At 42.2% G+C, this 20,754-nt stretch overlaps 1 protein-coding gene across 1 annotated transcript in view; it reads left to right on the top strand.

Annotated features, from left to right (window-relative positions):
• Positions 1 to 5,030: 5,030 nt before the first annotated feature.
• LOC132589606 (cytosolic phospholipase A2 epsilon-like) overlaps positions 5,031 to 20,754 on the top strand; it is a 91,839-nt gene continuing 76,115 nt past the window's right edge. Inside the window, exons 1-2 of the mRNA XM_060262357.1 lie at positions 5,031 to 5,057; positions 7,156 to 7,228. Coding sequence (XP_060118340.1) covers positions 5,031 to 5,057; positions 7,156 to 7,228 — 100 coding nt within the window. The remainder of the gene's footprint in view (positions 5,058 to 7,155; positions 7,229 to 20,754) is intronic.

Genomic DNA, 20,754 nt, shown 5'->3' with positions numbered 1-20,754 from the left:
GAGGCAGGAATTGTATATAGAAGATATTGGATTTATATTGGATTTATTGGATTTATATCCCGCCCTCCACTCCAAAGAGTCTCAGAGCGGCTCACAATCTCCTTTACCTTCCTCCCCCACAACAGACACCCTGTGAGGTGGGTGGGGCTGGAGACGGCTCTCCACTAGTCTCTGGAAACACAGCTGCCACCTCAAGGAGAATGAGGTCAGTGGTGGGGCTTTGGAAAGTGAGAGCTAGCAGGAAAGGTTACCCCGGCAATCTCTGGAAACACAGAAGCCACCTCAAAGAAATGCTGGTCAGTGTTGGGATTTTGGAAAACAGGAGCTGGCAGGAAAGTTCATCCCTGGCTGGCCTTCAGACATTATGGTCACCCTACTGGATACAGAGATGCCACTCCAAAAGAGAAACAGATCAGTGGTGGGGATTTGGAAAGCAAGTTTAGAGAGCTGGCAGGAAAGATCACCCCAGGAAATCTCTGGATATGCCAATGCCACCTCAAAGGCAATCAGGTGGAGCTTTGGAAAGTGATATTGATGATGATGATGATGATATTGGATTTATATCCCGCCCTCCACTCCGAAGAGTCTCAGAGCGGCTCACAATCTCCTTTATCTTCCTCCCCCACAACAGACACCCTGTGAGGTGGGTGTGTTAGGGAAACTGCTCTCAAAATAAAGTTGGGGAATTAGACTGAGAGACAGCTAGCCCTAAAAAGGAATCTTTGTTATCTGTGTATACGAGGCTCAACCGATCAGAGAGTCAATGCTCAATAAAAGGACTCTAATTTAATAAAATCAATTGTGGTTTATTTGAAACAATAGTTCTTTCATTCAAGGTACAAAATCAATCACACATTCACACAGGTCTAAGAAATATAGAGAGATCGATAGGGGAACATAAAGGATGAACATACAGGGTAATACTACCTCTCGCAGACTCCAATGGAAGGCTCCGATGGCGACGAATGAGGGAATAGGGGTAAGGTCCCGAAACTGATCAGGAATCGGGGGTGTAACTACACAGCGGGAGTGGGGTTTACTGAGTAGAAGGCACACCTGTGGGTAGCTAGTCCACAGGTTATATAGAGTCACCTTAGTCCTGAGGGGATGGGAGGTGACTGGGAGTGGTAATGGGAGGTTCTGCTGATGACCAGGAAGGCTGGACATCGGCTGGACCAATGGTGGGTCAATGGCGACACCTGATTGGGTGTGTGCTTCGACCAATGAACATCACCTTCATCCTGGGCATCCTGGAAACTTCCAGGTTGCGACAGGGCCTGGGGCGGCTCCGTTGGTATCAATGTGGGAATGGTTGGGTGATTGGGAGGAGATGGGATTAACTGGGAAAGGGACAATAGAGAATCAGATATGCACCTAGGTATTCCGGTGTAGACAAAAGGGCTTGGTGGTATCAGGAGAGATCCTTCCTCTTTCTCAACTCTCCGGGGTGAAGACAGTTGTTTAGGAAATCACTGGGCAATCAGGATTAATAGTGGAGCCATTAATCCATTCATAGACTAGGTGGGTTGCTTGCGGGCTAGGAATGACTCAAGGTGTGTACGTGAGGTTTCCACCTCGAAGGAATGAATCCCATCCAGGCAGGAAGATGGCTACATGTGGTGTTAGCAAAACACAGTGGTTTCCATGCTTAGCGCTTCACACCGTTCGCCTGGACAGCTCCGTGGCGGCGTAGCCTCCTCCTTACCATGGCGGGTTTCACGCGATGGCGGGGAACCTTTAGAGCGCGGCTGCAGACACTTTGTGCCTGACTCAAGCGCTTATATACTTGTTAATAGGTACACGGGAGTCTTATGTAGTTCCTGGGTAGCGTCACTCGCATTCACTGGCCAGGCGGATGCAAGCTTACTTCTCCAGGCGCCCTGGCAACCATGATGGTAATCATGATGTTCACGTGTATGAAAAGTAGGGGGCTTTTCCTCACAGGTGGGGCTGGAGACGGCTCTCACAGCAGCTGCCCTTTCAAGGACAACCTCTGCCAGAGCTATGGCTGACCCAAGGCCATGCTAGCAGGTGCAAGTGGAGGAGTGGGGAGTCAAACCCAGTTCTCCCAGATAAGAGTCCGCACACTTAACCACTACAGCAAACCACTACACCACTACACCAAAACAGAGCAGGCAGTGAAATTGACCCCAGGAAGCTCTGGACACAACAACCAGGTCAATGTTGGGACTTTAGAAAGGGGGATCTGGCAAGGAAGGTGATCCCAGGCATTCTCCATACATATAGCTGCCACTTCAAAGACAAACAGTTGGGGGGGGGGTTTCGAAATGGAGAACTGCCAGTCAAAGGAATTCACCCCAGTATTTCTGGACACACAGATCACCCCCAAATAGAACAAGATCAGGGGGTGACTGAAATGAAGAAGTTACTAACCGGATGGCACCCCAATACGTCTGGACACACAAATCGTCTCCCAAGTAGAGCAAGATTTGGGGGGGATGTGTTACTGGCAGTAAACGGAAGGTATCCCAGTAATTCTGGAACAAGTTCCCCAAGGCAGGCTGGGAGCAAGGAGACAGGCTGACAAACACAGATCAGACCCCCAGAAAAAGCAGATAAGTAGAGGAGTTTCAAATGAAGAACAGCAAAGCCAGTGGGCATTAAAATAAAGACAAACACAGATCACCATAAAACAAAGCAGTCCAGTGTGTGGGAAGGGGATAAAATAGCAGAGAACTGAGTTGAAACCTCCTCACCCCCCAAGATCCCAAAGATCAATCCCTCCACTGCAACTCAGTGTGTGGGGGGGGAGGGGATGAAATGAAAAGAAAAGGGAAGAGAAACCCCCAAGAAAGCAGACAGCAGCAAACTCCCGCTAAACCAAAATACTTGCTATGTGAAAGAGGAATTTTATCCTGATTTTCCCACCCTTTGTACCAAACAAACAAACAAAACCCAAATCAAAGCACAAAGGAACCCATGGCAAAACTAAGCCCCCAGCCAGCGACTGAGTAGGCTAGCTAAGCAACCCACCACCACCACGCCCAGCAGCAAAGCTCTTTTGTGCGCTGGTACACCCTCTCCATCCCAAAACACCCCACCCCACCACCAAAGGGTGTGCTTGTTCAATGAGTATATACATCATTGTCTCCCATAGTGAGCAATGGGAAGGGAACTCTGCCTGTCAAGCTTTGAGGGCCCCCTTTCATGTTTCCAAGGCTGGAAAACATCACCCATCCACACCATTACCCAGCACTTTTGTGCCAGCCTTTGTGGGTGGATTTCATTGTGCCAGTCTCTCTGAGTCACACCCCAAAACTTGGAGATTTATTCAATGAACACGTCAGTGACAAACTTTGACTTGTGAGCTGCAAACCAAAGTTCAGTTCAGATTTTGGCTCATCATGCAGTTCATGCCCATCCTTACAGACTATTACTGCACTCTCCCTGAGGCAGATATAAACTCTTCCTGCTGCTGTGCTTCCCTCCAATATTCCATCTACCTCCTGAAAGGTGACTGGATCAAACCTCCAATGGCTAATCTGAAGCCTTGCTGGGCAGAAGACTACCCTAGCCCCACCCACTTTCTAAAAACACCTCTGGACACTAGAAAATGTGGTGCTGAGCACCATGGTGCCCACAGGTACCATGTTGTGGATTGATTGATTAAATTTATAGATCACCCCATCTCTGCCATAGCAGGACTTTGGGCAATATACAGCATACTCAAGCAATTAAAATAAAATAATCAATAAAAACAAAATTAAAAACGTACAGGACTAGAACAATATAAAAAAAGAACAGATGGCAGACTTCTGGCTACAGGGAGGGGCAAACAAGATGAAATGAACAAGACAGGATGCCAGTACTGGATGATCTGTCACTGTCCTCAATTGAAAGCCTGGTGAAACATCTCTACCTTGCAGGTCCTGCAGAACTGCATAAGAACCTGCAGGGCCCTGATGGAATTTGGCAGAGAGCTCCACTAGGTTGGGGCCAGGATCCCTGCTCTATGGTAATGACCATTTAATGATGGCATTTCTATAACCAGAGAGGCCTGAACTCTTAGCAGAAAGGCATGATAGTTCAGGGTAGAATACAAAGTACTCCCTTTCCAATTTGATTTCTGCTACAGTCCTATGAGGTAGATGAGACTGAAAGAGAGAGAGTGCCTGGCTCAGGCTTACCCAGATTGATTTCTGGCTGAGTTGAGGTTTGAACTTGGGTCTTCCTGGTCCAGGACCAAAATATACATTATATACATAACATAGTGTGAAATATAGCCCAACAAGTCACTTCAAGAGGGGCTAAATGCAAATGTATGATTGGAATCCCCTTGGAAAGGATATCTGGAGCAGTAATATGTTAGAGAAAGAAAGAGTTTATTGCCCCAGCTCCTTCTGTGCACACACCTGTACATTCCAAATGGAGAAGGGAAATATGTACCTACATTTGCACACATTTATGAGTAATGTCTACCTGACTCTTAAACATATATTTTAAAAAATTGAGAGAGCTGAATGTAAGCTTAATAGATTGTTACTATTTAGCATTTATCTTTAGCAGGGCATTTTTTGAGCAGAAATGCTAAGGAACTCAGTTCTTGCTGAATTGGCACAAGGGGGTGTGGTCTAATATGCAAATGAGTTCCTGCTGGGGGTTTTCTACAACAAAAATCCTGATCTTTAGTATTTGTGGTAATATTTTCCAAAAGGAAAATATTACAGAATGCAATTGTAGTTCTGTCATTGTTTGCTCATAAGTACCCTTTATCAGTCCTCTGTTGTGGAATCTACAGACTATGGATTTTCTCTAGTTTCAGTTCTACAGTCACCCAGTGGGGGAAAAAAAAACCCTCTCTTGCAACAGGCTTTTGCATGGTGCAAGCTAAAATGGGTGGGGATTCTTTCTGTTTCTGAAATCCCAAAGAGGTGGGGCTCTGACTCAGTGTTTATAACACCTGCTGAACAGCTCTGACAATTTCAAACTGTGATATACACTTGAGGAGCCATGGCTACATTTTAGATGTACTGTTCCTAGCATCTAACAGGAATGCAGTGAAGTCCACAATGGGATCACCCACTACCTTCCCCCTGGTAAGTTGATTAAAACTGGACAATTTATTTGGAGATTCTAAATGTAATGCTAAAACAAACAGAAGATTTAGTGACTAACAAGTTTTTATTCCAGCATAATTTTTTGTGGACTGGAGCCCATTCACCAGATGCAAAGTAAAACATATATTCTTCTCTTCCAATCCAGCCCTGTGATTCACTGATACAGATAGGCTGCTGTGATAAAACTAATGTTTCTACCATAATCCCTATGCTTCTTTTATCACACAAGACACATTTTCTTTAATATTTCTAGAGGCAGCAGACAGGGTGGCTTGAGAACAGACTGGACTGATAAAAAAGCCAGAGTGAGAAGACAAAACATAAATGAAATGCCCAACATCAGAAAGGATTGTTGAGTGAGATCATCTTGAAAAACCAAGTAGAAACTTCAAATGGTTCTTAATTGAAAAAAAAAAAGTAATGAGGTGAAGCCGTCGGTATTATCATTTGTAAATCAGCAAAAACCTCTGTTCTTGCTGCCTCAGCTCTTGAGAAACAAGAAATGAGAAAGTTTGGTAACAGCATGGAGAGCAATCAAATTATATGTAATCAAGGACTGAAACAGAATCAAAGAAGGATTTGTTGCAGTAGATACCTGATGATAATACAGAGAAAGAAAGAATGCTGCATGGCCTTTGGAGTGGCACTCTTGGTGGAAGAGAACCGTAGGCATGTGTATGGCTGCATATTTCCTAGAGATGCCAGTGTTCACCGGGCCAAATTCTGGTGTGCTAGTATACCAGTCTCATCTGTGCATTCTGTGACAAACCAAATTATGATTCAGAAGCTATCTGAATTTTTCTGAAAAATTTTCTGAAAACAACATCAGGGAGAGGACCGCCCCCTGAGGCACCCCACAATTAAGTAGGTGTTTCTGGGATAGTTCTCCCCCAATCTCCACCCTTTGTCCCTGACCCTCAAGGAAGAAGGAAAGCCACTGCAAGGCTAGCCCCTGAATCTGTGCTTCGGCGAGGCAGTGGGACAGCAACTGATGATCGACCATATCGAACGCAGCCGAAAGGTCTAACAACAACAGTACAGAACGGTGTAATGATACAAATTAAAACAGTACATTTCTAAAACCCCGAAGGTGTCCTGGTGATTTTGTTCTTCATCCAGATTTTTGGAACATATGGGGGGAAAGGGGGAGAGCAGAGCAGCATTATCAGCGTAAAGCAGAGCTGGAATATAGCAACTGGCCAAACGGGGTGGATGACAAAGCTCATTAGAGGAAGTTGAAAGATCATTTATACATAGATTGAACAAAAATGGGGACAAAAGGCAACCTTGCTTAATCCCTTTATTGAGGTTAAATGGCTCAGTCAGCTCACCATCATAGTCACAGTGAACCTGAGCTGTAAGGTCCACATGAAGTTGCTGCAAGAGCTATAGCAGCCTTCTATCAATTGTGATATGACACAGCTTTTCCCAGAGTCTTGCTGTAGGGATGGTATCAAAAGCCCCTTTCAGATCAATAAATTCTATGTAAAGGGTGCCATTTGAGAAATTGGTGTATTTTTCTGTCTAGTGATATAGAACTAGACTGGCCAAAGGTTGAACTATCTCTTCTGAACCCTATGCTCCTGGCCTAGAATATCATTCTATTCAAGCCAATCAGATAAGGCATCTAGCAAATACAAAGAGTATAATTTGCCAAAGCAAGATAATAAACTGGATGATAGCAGCTTTGCTCTGAGCACTGACCCTTCTTGAAGATCAGAACTAATGTAATGGCCAGTGTTACTATGGTTGCTGCCAGGACAGCTGTGTGGAAGCTAAGCATGAGTCTTGTGAATAAGATGCTGGTGGCATATTGTAACATTTGAGGTTCAAGGGACAACTACAATCCAGTGATGTTTAAGTGTATTGGTTGCTTATTGGAGATCATGTGGATCTTGCAGGGTGATCACATTTGCCCAGAGAAATTATAGGGAAGAGTCCACTGGGGGGAGGGGTGTTTGAGCTAAGTCTTCTAGTATTATTTATTTTATGTTCAGACATTCTCCATTTGTAATATAGTACATTCGAGTTCAAGTACTTTAATGATTCACCTTCCCCAAAATGCCTTGTTTTCCAGAGAGTGGCATCATCTTGCTATATACTCACTGTAAGAGTCATACGGATGCGAAATGTCCACCAAGAAGATTTTTGTGAGTATTGGATTTGTCATTATGCTTCCTCATCACTCTAAAATTGCTATGTCTGAATACTAATATTAATTGACCCTTAAGATCACCATTTCAAGGGGGAACAGATGGTGTTACACATGGCTTCCCCCCCCCCCCCCCAGTGGCCAACAGCTGAGGGGGGGGGAATGTAACAGAGGCAATGTGCGGAAATGGGCAGTTGAAGCTTTTCATGGCATGGAGGTAAATAAGCCTCTCTTAAGGATGCAGGACATTGTGATAGTCTGTTTTATAAATACTGCAAGTTATACCGTACAGTTTTGGTTTAGACATCATGCCAAACTATTACTTGAACTTAAACAAACAAAATATGTTTGTTTGCTTTCCTTTTCAGTCTGCATAACATTCTCTTTTTTAAGTGCAGAGGCAGAGCAATGACAGTAATAATGGATTCTCAATTCAGACATCACAACAAACCATAATTGGTACAAACCATAGCTTGCAAATCCACTTCTGATTGTACTTTACTGGCTAATTGCAAACTATAACTCACCAATCAAGATGGGCACAAACTGAGAATATGCAGTTCCATTTGGTTCATGGCAGACCCACAAGCTGAACCACAAACTGTCATGAACGAAAAGACTTCATATGAACTAAACTGGTTTGTGATGTGGTAGGCCCCCCGAGTGCTGGAGACAACTAATTTGTAGGGAATCTCTGGCTGACTCTCCTCTACCTTTCCTCCAAGTGGTGGCTATTGGATTTCCAGGGTCCAAGTTACAGCCCCCCAAAGAAGGTGTCCCCAGGAAAGTGCTTTCTGGGGAAATGGCAGACACAGGTTCAGGAAGTTATAGAACAGCCCAGCAGAACCAGTGCAATGTACCCTAAGACCACCTGAGACCCAAACCCAAACCTGTATGCAATGATGTATGTAGACATGGTGGCTTGAAGTCCTGAGACATATGTAGATATGGTGGCTTGAAGCCCTACTGAGACCACCCAAGACCCAAACCCAAAAGTATGCAATGATACATGTAGACAATGGTGGCTCAAAGCCCCCATGCCCATGATATGTATATAGACATAGTGTCTCAAAGCCCTGAGATGGATATAGATATAGCAGCTTGAAGCCTTGAGTCCTCCCCTGACACTCAAACCCCAAATGGTACAATAATGTATGTAGACATGGTGACACAAAATCCTGAGTCTAACTCTGACACCCCAAACCCAAAGCATGTCCACAATGATCACAATCCCCCAGCAGGGCTGAAACACATAGCCAGTTATGATGCACCCCTTCCACTTCCTTCCCTCAGAGGCTAGATTTTCCCTCCATTTCTCTTTCCTTTCACCAACTGAGCAGCCCTGGTAACTTGCTTTCTTCTCACCTGAAGAAACTGTGGCTGTTCCACCCTGTCAGTAAGATATATTTTGGCTATTTGCTCAGCACAGGAACTTGAGGGAAGGGATAGGATCACATTTCCCTTAAATCTTTGAAAATGGCACTTGAGACACTTTAAAATTCAAAAATAACAAAACATTTTATTTAACACTGAGGGGAAAGGTCAGGTAAAATCAGGGGATTGAAACTATTGAGGTAAAACTAGTACAAGCACAGACTTTTGTTCTTATATATCAGGCTCATGAGAGGTGCTTAAATTATTTACAGTTATTTAGATCTTTATATTGAGAGGCTTTTGTTCCAATGTTTTCACAAACACTCTAATACGCTTTGTTTATATAATTGCTGACTCTTTTAGTTCCCAGAAGATTGGTACCCTCTTCCCAGTACCCAAACCCCTTCTCTTGGAATGCCAGCACTCTTCTTGAGTTTTTTTTTTATAAAAAGTCAGAAGTAAAGCCATCCAGCCCTGGTGATTTACCCTTTTTGAGCGCTTTTATTACTTCCTTTATCTCTTGGAGTGTAATCTCAGCACCCAGTGAGGCTTTTGCTTCCTCCTCTATAATTAGCTTAGGTGCGTCCCACACCTCCGTTATATTCTTTTTCATATATAAATTTTTATAGAAGTCTTCAAATGCCTTAGTGATTTCCTTAGAGTTTTGAGTTGTACTATTATTAATTTTAATAGTTCTAATTGATTGTTTTGCCTTTTTAACTTTCAAATAATTAGCTAATCTTTTTGCTGTATTAATGCTATTCCTCTGGAAGTTGTTCTTAACCATTATTTCCTTTTTCCACATTGTTGCCATATCTAGGGCCTCCAACTGTTTTTGAATCTCTTTAATTCTAATCTGTAAACTAGGATTACACTTTCCCACTATTTCTTTTTGTAACTCCTCCAATTCCTTAAGTTTTGTTTGCCTTTTTTTATACCATTCACTTTTTATGTCTTTTTCCTTCCTAACCAAATGGCCCCTTATTACCGCTTTAGCAGCGTCCCACAATATATTAGTTGACACAGTTCCTCTATTTTCCTTAAAATATAATTTTAACTGTGTCATTAAGTATTCCCTATCCTCTTCTTTTGTCATTACCAAGTTGTTATACCTCCAAGGTCTATTTTTCGAGGGAAGATTTAATTCTAATTCAATACTTAGAGGGGCATGGTCAGAAATCAAAATTGGATGGGTCTTGATCTCTTTAACCACCATATTATTATTTTTTTCCAAAATTATATAATCTAAGCGGGATGCTGTTTTATGTCTACAAGAAATATGTGTCGGGCTGGGTCTCGTATTGGTGAACTCATGAGCGTCCTTCAAGCCCCAATCTCTTAGGTTAATACTATTGTTCTTAGTTATGTCCATATTTAGATCGCCCACTACAATTAGTTCGCCCTCTGAAAACTGTTGTATCTTCTTAAAAACCAAGTTTAAGAATTTCCTTTGTCTTTTATTTGGTGCATAAACATTTACTATAGTGATTTTTATGGCTTCCAGCTTAAACTTAACTAAGAGGTATCTACCTTCCTTATCTACTAATTTTTCCATGTTCTCCACCTTAATATCCTTACGAATCAATGTAGCCACGCCTCTAGCTTTGGAAGACCCTCTTGCTTCTGCTAAAACCTGCCACCTCAGATCTTTTATCAATGGTTTTCTATCATTTATTTTTTTGTGAGTTTCCTGTAGGCACAACAAATCTATTCTTTGTTCTTTAGCCATTTTAATTACTCTGAATCTCTTAAGATTTGATGATAGACCATTCGCATTCAGTGAAAGGACTCTTAAAGATCTATCCATTCTCTTTATATGTAACAGACTTGGGCCCTAATGGCTGAGGGTATTTTTCTATACTTCTTACTGAACCCCCCCCCCCCTATTCCCTTCCCCTGTGGCACAGACAACTTCCTGGATGAAACCATCATCCTGTCTTTCACCTTCCAGGGGGCACGCATCCCGCCCTCCCCTTCAAGCTTATAGCTAAATTTAGCTCAAAATATTTTATACTTCCCTTTAGTAGTCCGTTCTTGGCCTTTTCTCTTGTCTACTTGAGCTTCCTTCTCCCGGGTCCACACCGAGCTCCACTGTTTCTTCTTCTTCTTCTTCTTCTTCTTCTTCTTCTTCTTCTTCTTCTTCTCTCGGGTCTCTTAGGTCGTCTGTGGCGATGCCCAGGCGAGTGAGGAGATCTTTTGCTTCTTTAGGGTTGCGGGCCACCAGCCTTTTTTCAACTTTAAAAATAATTATTGAGGAGGGGTACCCCCAAGAGAATTTAATCTTGTTGTCATATAATTTTTGCCCAAAGGGTCTCATTAGCCTTCTCTTTCTGATGGTTTCCTGGCAGAAGTCTTCTCTCACCCAAACTTTCCTTCCTCTAAAAGAAAGGTCTTTCCTTTTTTTCAAAGTCTTGAAAACTGTCTGCTGAGTCTTTTCCCTTGAAAATTTAATTATGACTTCCCTTGGGGCACCCCCATCTTGTCTCCTTTGCAGTCTATGAGCTCTCTCAATATCCTGAGATTGCAGAGTGACTCCTTGCTCACCCATCCAGTCTATAAGGGTTCCTTCCAGGAGCTTATTATTTATTTCCTCTGAAATTCCACCCAGGATCAGATTCGCTCTTCTGTTACGATCAGAGAGCTCTGTAAGTTGCGAATTCAGCTGGAGTATTTTTTGTTTATTAGATAAGGCCAGCTCATTAGCAGAGATTGCAATGTTCCGTGTGTCCTTGAGCTCTGCACTCAACTCTGTAAAAGCGTCCCTCAGTGATTTAATTTCAGATCTCATCTGGTCCTGGGACGACATTATTAAAGTCTGGAAAGCTGATATCTGCTCAGATAATTCTTTAATTGTCTTAGCCATGATGATTATTTTCCGGAGTTACCCGCGACCGCTGAGTAATTAACCAGGGCGTTGCCTCGTTAATTTGATAGTAAAAGTTGTTGTCTTACCCTCTGGGACCCCAGAAAGGAATTCTTATGATCTTCAGACCTTCGTAAGTAAGCTCGTTTTTCAAATAGACTTGCCAAAGAGCTATTTACAGTCTTTTGAGCTATTTAAAATTCCAGTTCGAAGGGGAGGACGAGCACACAGCCGGCTTAGTTAACGCATGCGTACAAACCCCCCGAGTTTTTGACTGACTTTTAAGATCTCTACAGGCAGTTTCTAATCACACCAGACCAGGGAACTTTGTACTCCTTGGTGATAACTCTCCATGTTAGACTGTCTCTAGAAGATCTATCTATCCTGTTTCCTTTGTCCAGAATGGGAGAGCAACAGGCTTGGTATCTCCAGTATCGATCTTGTGTTGAGCTAACTGGGTTCTCTCTAGGAAATTGGAATAATTGGTCTGATACTCTGTTAAGACGTATCTGCCATCACTGGTCTTTGGTCAGGGTTGGTGCCAAATTAACCTTACTAACCATGCTTCCCTTGGTTATTTTCCCCCAACTCATCAATGCAATTGGCCAAATGGGACAGGAGAGTGAGAAGTGGCAGGTCTTTGTGCTTCTCGCAGTCAACTGGCTGCGAAAGAAGGAAGACTTGGTCCATGGAGGCCGCCTCTCAGGGGCATAGCCAGGATTTTCAGGTCAGAGGGATTTTAAAAATTTGAATGCCCCTCAGATTTTTTAATAGCCCCCCCCCCCCCAACCTAAAAAATCCTGTCTATGTCCCTGCTAGCTGGCAGACTTACATTTGACAAAGGCAAACAAGTGGCAGGGCAGGGTGAGAACTCTGGAATTATTCAGAAAAGTCACCCCACATGAGAAGCTCAAACAGAGTATGTATTCAGTGTAATTTTATCCTACTTTTCTTCCAGAGGATCCATCAAAGGACCTTAAAAATAATAATACATTTTAAAGACATTTAATTTAAAACAACAACAAGTGGTACACATAACATCCTGGGCTGTAGCCATCAGTTATACCCCCTATCCCCTATATCCCCAGTGGTCAGGAGGGAACCTGGCAACCCTACCCACTGTCTTCAACTGACTTAGAAGGGTATGAACCCTGCATAGGGTTATTCTCATAACTGAAATAGTAAGAACTATAGGCATTGCATGAAAGTACCTTACTGCCTTCTTTAGACCTATAACATATGTATCTATCTGATTCCACCTTTTGGGGGCATACTAGTTTGATATACAGAGATGCCAAAATATGGAAATATCAATATAACACTAGAACACTTTATAGAACAATTGTTGTAATAATCAATGTATCATAGCATAAACACTCATGAGCTTGAGCTCACTTCATGAGATCATCAACAAATATCAATTCTTTTTCATATGATTGTTTAATATTTTCTCTATCTTTCTGTTTAATTAATTTGAGAATAACAAGGAATAATAGAAAATGTTCCTCCATTTTTTCTGCATAATTTAATTTTAATTTAATTTACTTTAATTTTTCAATTTATACTCCACCCTATCCCGCAAGCGGGCTCTGGGCAGCTTACAACATTAAGAAACCTTATAAAACATCAAGCAAACTACATTCAAACTAGATAATCTCATAATTACAGAATTGACAAAAAACATGATCTACGTAATTGGCAACAAGTCATAAACCACATATAGGCTGTTAATGTTCAGCATAACAAAAGCATAAGGTGCTGGGGGGAGCGATGATTTCAGGGGACACCTACTGGATCAATTAAAAGACTGATGGAAGAGCTCCATCTTACAAGCCCTGCAAAACTTAGATAAATCCTGCAGGGCCCGGATCTCCAGCAGGAGCTCATTCCACCAGGTAGGGGCCCAGATCGAAAAGGCCCTGACCCTTGTTGAAGCCAGTCGGGTGTCCTTAGGCCCAGGGATCATAAGAAGATGTTGTGCAGCTGACCTCAGAACCCCACAGGGGTTTATATGGGGAGAGGCGATCCCGAAGATATGCAGGCCCCAGGCTGTAAAGGGCCTAAATTGTAGTAATAACAGCCAAACTACATATTACGTAGTAGGGCAATGAGCAGATTTCCTGAAATTTTCATTTTTACTTAAACACAAATGCAAGGAGATGGGAGCCACAGTACAGGAGAATATTTAACTCTGTTCCCATGGCATTTTTTTGTGATCTAAACCACTTCCTTTGGATGTATGTGTATGTGTGATACAAAAAATGGCACCAAGGAAGAGTCAAATGCTCCAATTCCCCAAGCACCGCTGTCCCAATCACATTTGGAGTTTCCTGTAGCTGCTATTAAGTAACAATTAAAATGTCAGCAGTCCAATCAGGGATTGCTGGCAAGCTCGTATTTCACCTTGAGTCCTTAGACTGAGAAGCTTATGTTATGCTGATCAGGATTCATGTTATGCTGATCAGGACTTACTTACCAAACATCACAGCTTTATGGGCTTTAAAAGATGGGGTTAGATAAATTACTAAACCCAGCTGAGTATTCCTCCATGAAGCTCACCACAACATTAAAAAGATGCACTTAATTCTGAGATATCTTTCAGGATTTAAATGACAAATAGATACCTGCTGCTACCTGGCAAGGCACACCGTGCTTTCATGTCATGCCTGTCGAAGCTGCAGCAACGCCTCCTTCACCAGAAAAACCTGAACACACCATAATACTGTATATAAACTGAATGATATCTTAATAACAATATTAAATGCCAAGTCACCCAAAGTCTGTCATTATTCGTTTATCACACTATTAATTTAAGAGGTTATCAGAACATCTGTATCCTAGTTTGCAAGATGAGGTCTTCAGAACAATCAGCTAGACATGTGATAGATTCATGTGATAGATTCAGGTTCTGAAGCAACAGAACAAAGTTTGTTCAAGACATGCAATGACAATCATCTGATTTATTTATCTCATATTTATACCATTCATACATAGAATGTGTGTGGGTGTGCTGGAAGTCTAATTTTTAATGTCCAAAAAAGAGACATAAGAGAAGGAAATTGAACCCTCCTGCTCCTACCTTTGTATAGAACATACCCCATGGACTTTTATCCCAGTTTGGCTCACTTTTGCTATTGGAAAAGAGCTGAGAGAAGAAAAGGAGCTTGGATTTAGAGTTCAGTGTGGAGAGAGACTTAAGAGTCAAAGTAACCTTTAATGGCATATAACAATTTAACAAATAAATGGCCAGCAGTAGAACAATAATCAAGAGCTATTTTTGGTACAATCTCTCCTCCTAGAGGCAAAATACAAAAACTTGGCAACTGCTTCGATTGTACCAACACAACAACTGAAGAGTACAAAACGTGTCTTATGTTCATCAGGCTGATTTTTTTGTTTTCTCAGTAAAGGCTCTAGATATAAAGCACGAAAGTCACAATAACAACAATAGAAAAACACATGGTCTAGAGATTCTATTTCGTCTGCACTACAAGCACATAGTCTTATCACAATATGGGATTTGATGAAACCTCCCATACAGAACCGCAGAAAGTAACACATTAAAGTGGGCTTGCATATTGGCTCTTCGAAGATGTGGAACTGTTATGCAAAAAAAAAAAAAAAAATACTCTGCTATAGACCTTTGGGGGAAAGTCCCTAACCTTATGGGGGAGCATCTACAGGTAGCCCGGCTGATAAGCTCTTGTTGTTCAATGTCTATAAACTTTTGCTTGATGAGGATAAAGGCTGTTTTTTTCTGTGAGAAGACAGAGTTCCTCAAGGCTAAGCCCTAGTAAGACAATCTTCTTTTCTATATGAGATAACCATACAGATGATTGGGACTCCACAAACATTTGTGGGATGAGTGAGCAGTGGTTGGTTCTAAAGGGTAATTTAAGCCAAAATTTGAATGTTGTAATCCAGGCTATTGTAACCAGAAGTCTTTGATTGAGTTCCAAACAGATAGCTGCATATGGAACACAAAAAGGGAGGCCTAATATCATTCGCAGAACTAATATCTTTTTCAGAACTTTGTCTATTTCATTATTGATGGCTGTGATCCAAATTGGGATCCCATAGAAGAATTTGGCTCTGATCTTGTAATTAAAGATTCTGAGCACAGTGGGTACATAATGATTACCCTTGGTGTAATAAAATCATGTGATTGCAGGTGTGTTAGTGTTAATAGAGTTAATCATTTCCTTCTTTTGGACCAGCCATCTGGAACTATAATGAAAATAGACTGCTAAATATCTGAAACTTGGCACCTGCTTGATCCTATTGCCTCTTACATTCCAGTTAAAGGCTTTCCACACTTTCCCAAAATTGGTTGGGGAGGGACGGTGGCTCAGTGGTAGAGCATCTGCTTGGGAAGCAGAAGGTTCCAGGTTCAATCCCTGGCATCTCCAAAAAAGGGTCCAGGCAAATAGGTGTAAAAACCTCAGTTTGAGACCCTGGAGAGCTGCTGCCAGTCTGAGTAGACAATACTGACTTTGATGGACCAAGGGTCTGATTCAGTATAAGGCAGCTTCATATGTCCATGTCCAAAACCCATGATTTTTGATTTTTCAAAATTTAGAGTTAATTTGTTTAGATCACAGTACTCCAAAAAAATGAACTAGCAGCCTTTTCATTTCAGTTTTTTGATAGTGAAAGAAGCAAGGCATCATCTGCATAGAGGAGAAGTGGGAGATACATTGTCCCAAGTTTTGGACTGTTGCCATCAATGGATTTCAAAAATGAATCCAGATCATTCACAAACTGGAAGAGCCAGTTTGGTGTAGTGGTTAAGTATGCGGACTCATATCTGGGAGAACTGGGTTTGATTCCCCACTCCTCCACTTGCACCAACTAGCATGGCCTTGGGTCTGAGACTCTTCGGAGTGGAGGGCGGGATATAAATCCAGTATCATCATCATTATCATCATCATCAAAAAGGTTAAATAATAGAGGGGCTGGAATACAGCCTTGCTTTACTCCTATATTTATTAAGATCAAGGCTTTTTTGGAACCCCGCTTGTTCTGGGTCCAAGATTTGCTGCTCTAGCAACCAGAGTCTGAGTTTATCTGCCAGATATCGAGCATACAATTTCCTGACCACAGACAGAAGACTGATCAGCTTGAAGTTACTCGGAGTTTGTCAGTCTCCTTTTTTAAATATTGGGCCAATTATAACATTTGTTCAAGTTTCTGGCATTAAACCTGTACAATCAATTACAGTAAATAGGGCAGCTAGAAATGGAGACTTCATTTTATGCCAAAATTAATCTTCCCCATACAAATACTTTATATCAGTGGAGCAAACATATGATTAAAGAAGTAGCTACCAAAGATGGAAGACAGTTGGATCAGTGAAATTCTCAACATATGCATTCAATACACCAGCATGCAATGTGGGAATGTTGCCAGAAAGAAGGCAGACCACTTATCAATACCAAAGGGTCATTTCATAGAAAAAGAGGTGCTGGAGCTCATTAGCACAACTCATTTGCATAACTCATTTGCATATGCCACACACCTTTGATATCACTGGAAGGTGTGCTAAATTATATCAGCTCAGCATCTACCTTAAAATACTTATTAAATTATAATTATCATAATAAAAACTGACTCCCATTATACTTTAAAAATTACTTTCTCCTATGTGGCCACAGTGGTATGCTTTATATGTTTTGGTTATTTTCCCATTTTTTATGGGGGGAAATATTAGAAAGTTTGTCAAATCTCAGAGCTCAGCAAAATTCTCACCAGGGGTTTGAACAATGGAGCCCAGAAGCAATTTTTTTTTGCGGGGGGGGAGGGGTAAGAAAGAAAGAGCATAGTAAAATTTAGAGGTTCTGGAGCTCCACTGCCCAAAATGAGGCCTGTCAATATCATACAAGAAAGCTAAAAAGAAGACAAGATAGGAAGACAGGGTAGGCCTGCCAGAATCCCCATTTTTGTGGGGTGTTTTCCTGCCATGGGCCAGCTGGCTGGTGGGGAAAATCCTGTCCACGACTGGCCCAAAAGACAATGTGATGACATCATCTAGAAGTGACATAATCATGTCACTGATGTCACATGGCAATGCTCCAGTTTTTGGGCAAAACTCTATGGTAAAATAAAAATTGGATACGAACCATAGAGTTTTGCCCAAAAACTAGTGTCGCCCCCCGACTTTCAGGTGACATCATTGTGAAGCGCACATGGCAGAAGATCCTAAAGACGACCAAGGATCCCCCCACCAACTGCCAGGTAGGACCTCACAACCAAGAGTGATTCATAGTATGTAAGTTACAAACAGAAGCAAAAAGCTGTGAACATAAGTAACATTATAATCATAATTTCAAAACATGGATTGTATTGTACAACAATAATTTACAATAAAGACAATATGAATAAAGTGTAATATATGTAAATCAGAATATGAATAAGGTGCAATATATAACAGCCTTTCCAAATACAAATAATATAATCCAGCTTCCAGCCTCTTCAACCGAGTAGGTACAAAAGTGCTTAGGTCAACCCTATGAATTTCCAATAAAGTGCTTCAAAGAATATAGTCTTTGTCAGTTTATTCTTGTGGATTTTCAGCTGATGATTTCTCTAGATGAAATGGATGTATTCAATTTGTGGAGTTGTTTCTTAATAATTCTTCCTCAGAGAGGCATAAGAACAGTCCATATCCTTCAACAGTCTCAGGCACCAATTTTCTGGAGAAAAGCACTTTTGTACCTATTCGGTTGAAGAGGTTGGAAGTAGGATTATATTCTTTGTATTTGTATTGCACCTTATTCATATTCTGAAAGACTTACATACATAGGAAGGGAAAAGCTATATGCAGTCAGACTTATAGGTTGGACTTCAGAAAGGCAAACTTCGATAAACTTAGAACTATGCTGGGTGAAATCCCATGGTCAGAAATACTTAGGAAGAAAGGGGTTCAGGAGGGGTGGGAGTTTCTTAAAAGTGAAATACTGAAAGTGCAATCACAGACAATTCCTATGAGAAGAAAAAATGGAAAAAACCTGAAGAAGCCAAGTTGGCTCCATAAATAGCTCTCTAAAGACTTGAGAAATAAAAAAGACTCCTTTAGGGGTTCTTTTCTTATGTTCAAAGAAAGAAAAAGAGCATGGACATGGTAGGCCCGTTGCGAGGGCATTAAAAAGAGAAATTGTAACAGGTAATGAAGAGAGGGCGGAACTGCTCAATTCCTACTTTTCCTTAGTCTTCTCTTCTGAGAGAAATAGTGCTCAACATGGCAAAAACAGAACAAATAAGGAGGGTATGAAGTTCCAACCTAGGATCAGCATAGGGTTAGTACATAAACACTTGGTTTCTTTAAATGAAGCTAAGTCCTCAGGACCAGATGAATTGCATCCAAGGGTTCTAAAAGAGCTTGCAGATGTAATTTCTGAACCTCTGGCTATTATTTTTGAGAATTCTTGTAGAACAGGAGAGGTGCCAGAAGATTGGAGGCGGGCAAATGTTGTCCCCATCTTCAAGAAGAGGAAAAAAGATGATCTGGGTAACTAACGACCCTTCAGTTTGACGTCTATACCTGGAAAAGTGTTAGAACAAATAATCAAACAGTCGGTCCTGGCCTGGAACATTTAGAAAGAATGGATGTGATTACTAAGAGCCAGCAAGGGTTTCTCAAGAACAAGTCATATCAGACTAACCTGATCTCCTTTTCTTAGAAAGTGACTACCTTGCTGGATCAAGGGAATGCTGTAGACATCATTTATCTTGATTTCAGTAAGGCTTTTGATAAGGTTCCACATACTATCCTTGTTGACAAGTTGGTAGTTTGGATCCTGTTACCATTAGGTGGATCTGTAACTGGTTGACAGATCGCACCCAAAGAGTGCTTGTGAATGGTTCCTCATCCTCTTGGAGAGGAGTGACAAGTGGAGTGCCTCAAGGATCTGTCCTGGGACCTGTTTTGTTCAACATCTTCATAAATGATTTGGATGAAGGAATAGAGGGAATGCTTATTACATTTGCTGATGATACTAAATTGGGAGGGGTTGCAAATACAGTAGAAGACAGAAACAGGTTACAGGATGACCTTGACAGGCTGGAAAACTGGGCTAAAATCAATAAAATGAATTTTAACAGGGTTAAATGTAAAATTCTGCAATTAGGTAGGAAAAATCCAATGCATGGTTATAGGATGGGGGAGCCTTGTCTTAGCAGTAGTATGTAGGAAAAGGATCTAGGGATCTGTTGTGTCCTAGGCTCAAATGGGAGAACTGTTACTTTTGGAGGGAACTGTTACTTTTGGAGGGAAGTTGAACAAGCCAAAGCTTGTACTCCACACCAGGGTTCCAGAGAAGGCCTAAGCGTGCCCAATCAGGGGAAGGATTGAAACATAAGTAGCCAATCAACATCTAGGCTCATACTGTACCCTGATAGGCCCTTAGGCCCCTGTAAATAGCCAATCCATGTACATAGTAAAGGACCAATCAGAAGGGGGCAAGAATTGTATAAAGGAGCGGGAGGTTTGAATAGAGCTCAGTCTGTGTTTGTGTTCCTGAAGTAAAGCTTGCTGAAATCACTCTCTGACTCTGGTCTCTTACTGCGTCGACCCCAGTACTTTACACTGGCGACGAGGATGGGATGCCAGTAAGAACCAGCAACAGAACCAGGAACATGGAAAGGTGGCTAAATCCAAGCCATCTGGGTCCGCACCTCCGCTCTGCACACACCCCATCTCGCAAGCCTCCCAGACACGCTGCCAAGAATGGAGGCTTCAGCCAACCTCCTGCAGCCCTTTAGCATCGATCGCCCCGAGCTGTGGGACTCGTGGGTCGAAGGCTTCCAGTCATACCTGACCTTTTGGAAGATTACAGAGACTACCATGCAGAGAGCTCTGCTTATCAGTACGTGTGGCACGGAGACCGTGGACTTAGCCAGGGCTCTTCTCCAACCCAGGAAGCTCTCAGAGACGCCGGTGGACGACATCATCAGCGCTCTGGAGAAGTATTTCCAGCCTCAGCCAACCAAGCTCACCCGGCACTGGGACTTCCGACAAAGGACACAGAAGGCAGGCGAAACCACCATGGCGTTCTTGACAAGCCTGCGCCGGGTGGCAAGCCGATGCAGTTTCGCAGACCTCAATGAAGCCCTGCTCGACCAGTTTGTATGGGGCTTGAGGGACAAAAAACTAGTACAGAAACTCCTGTCCCTCTCGAAGTGCGACCTAACACAGGCAATCGACGTGGCCACCAGCTGGGAGAAGGGCAGATCAGCAGAGCCGCGGCTGACAAGACAGGCTGTGACACACCAGATCAACCCTGAACCAT

This window comes from Heteronotia binoei, chromosome 21 (assembly GCF_032191835.1).
Source record: "Heteronotia binoei isolate CCM8104 ecotype False Entrance Well chromosome 21, APGP_CSIRO_Hbin_v1, whole genome shotgun sequence".
In the NCBI taxonomy this organism is placed as follows: Eukaryota; Metazoa; Chordata; class Lepidosauria; order Squamata; family Gekkonidae; genus Heteronotia; species Heteronotia binoei.
Note: the sequence above shows the minus strand (reverse complement) of the source record. Positions and strands in the feature narration are given on the sequence as shown.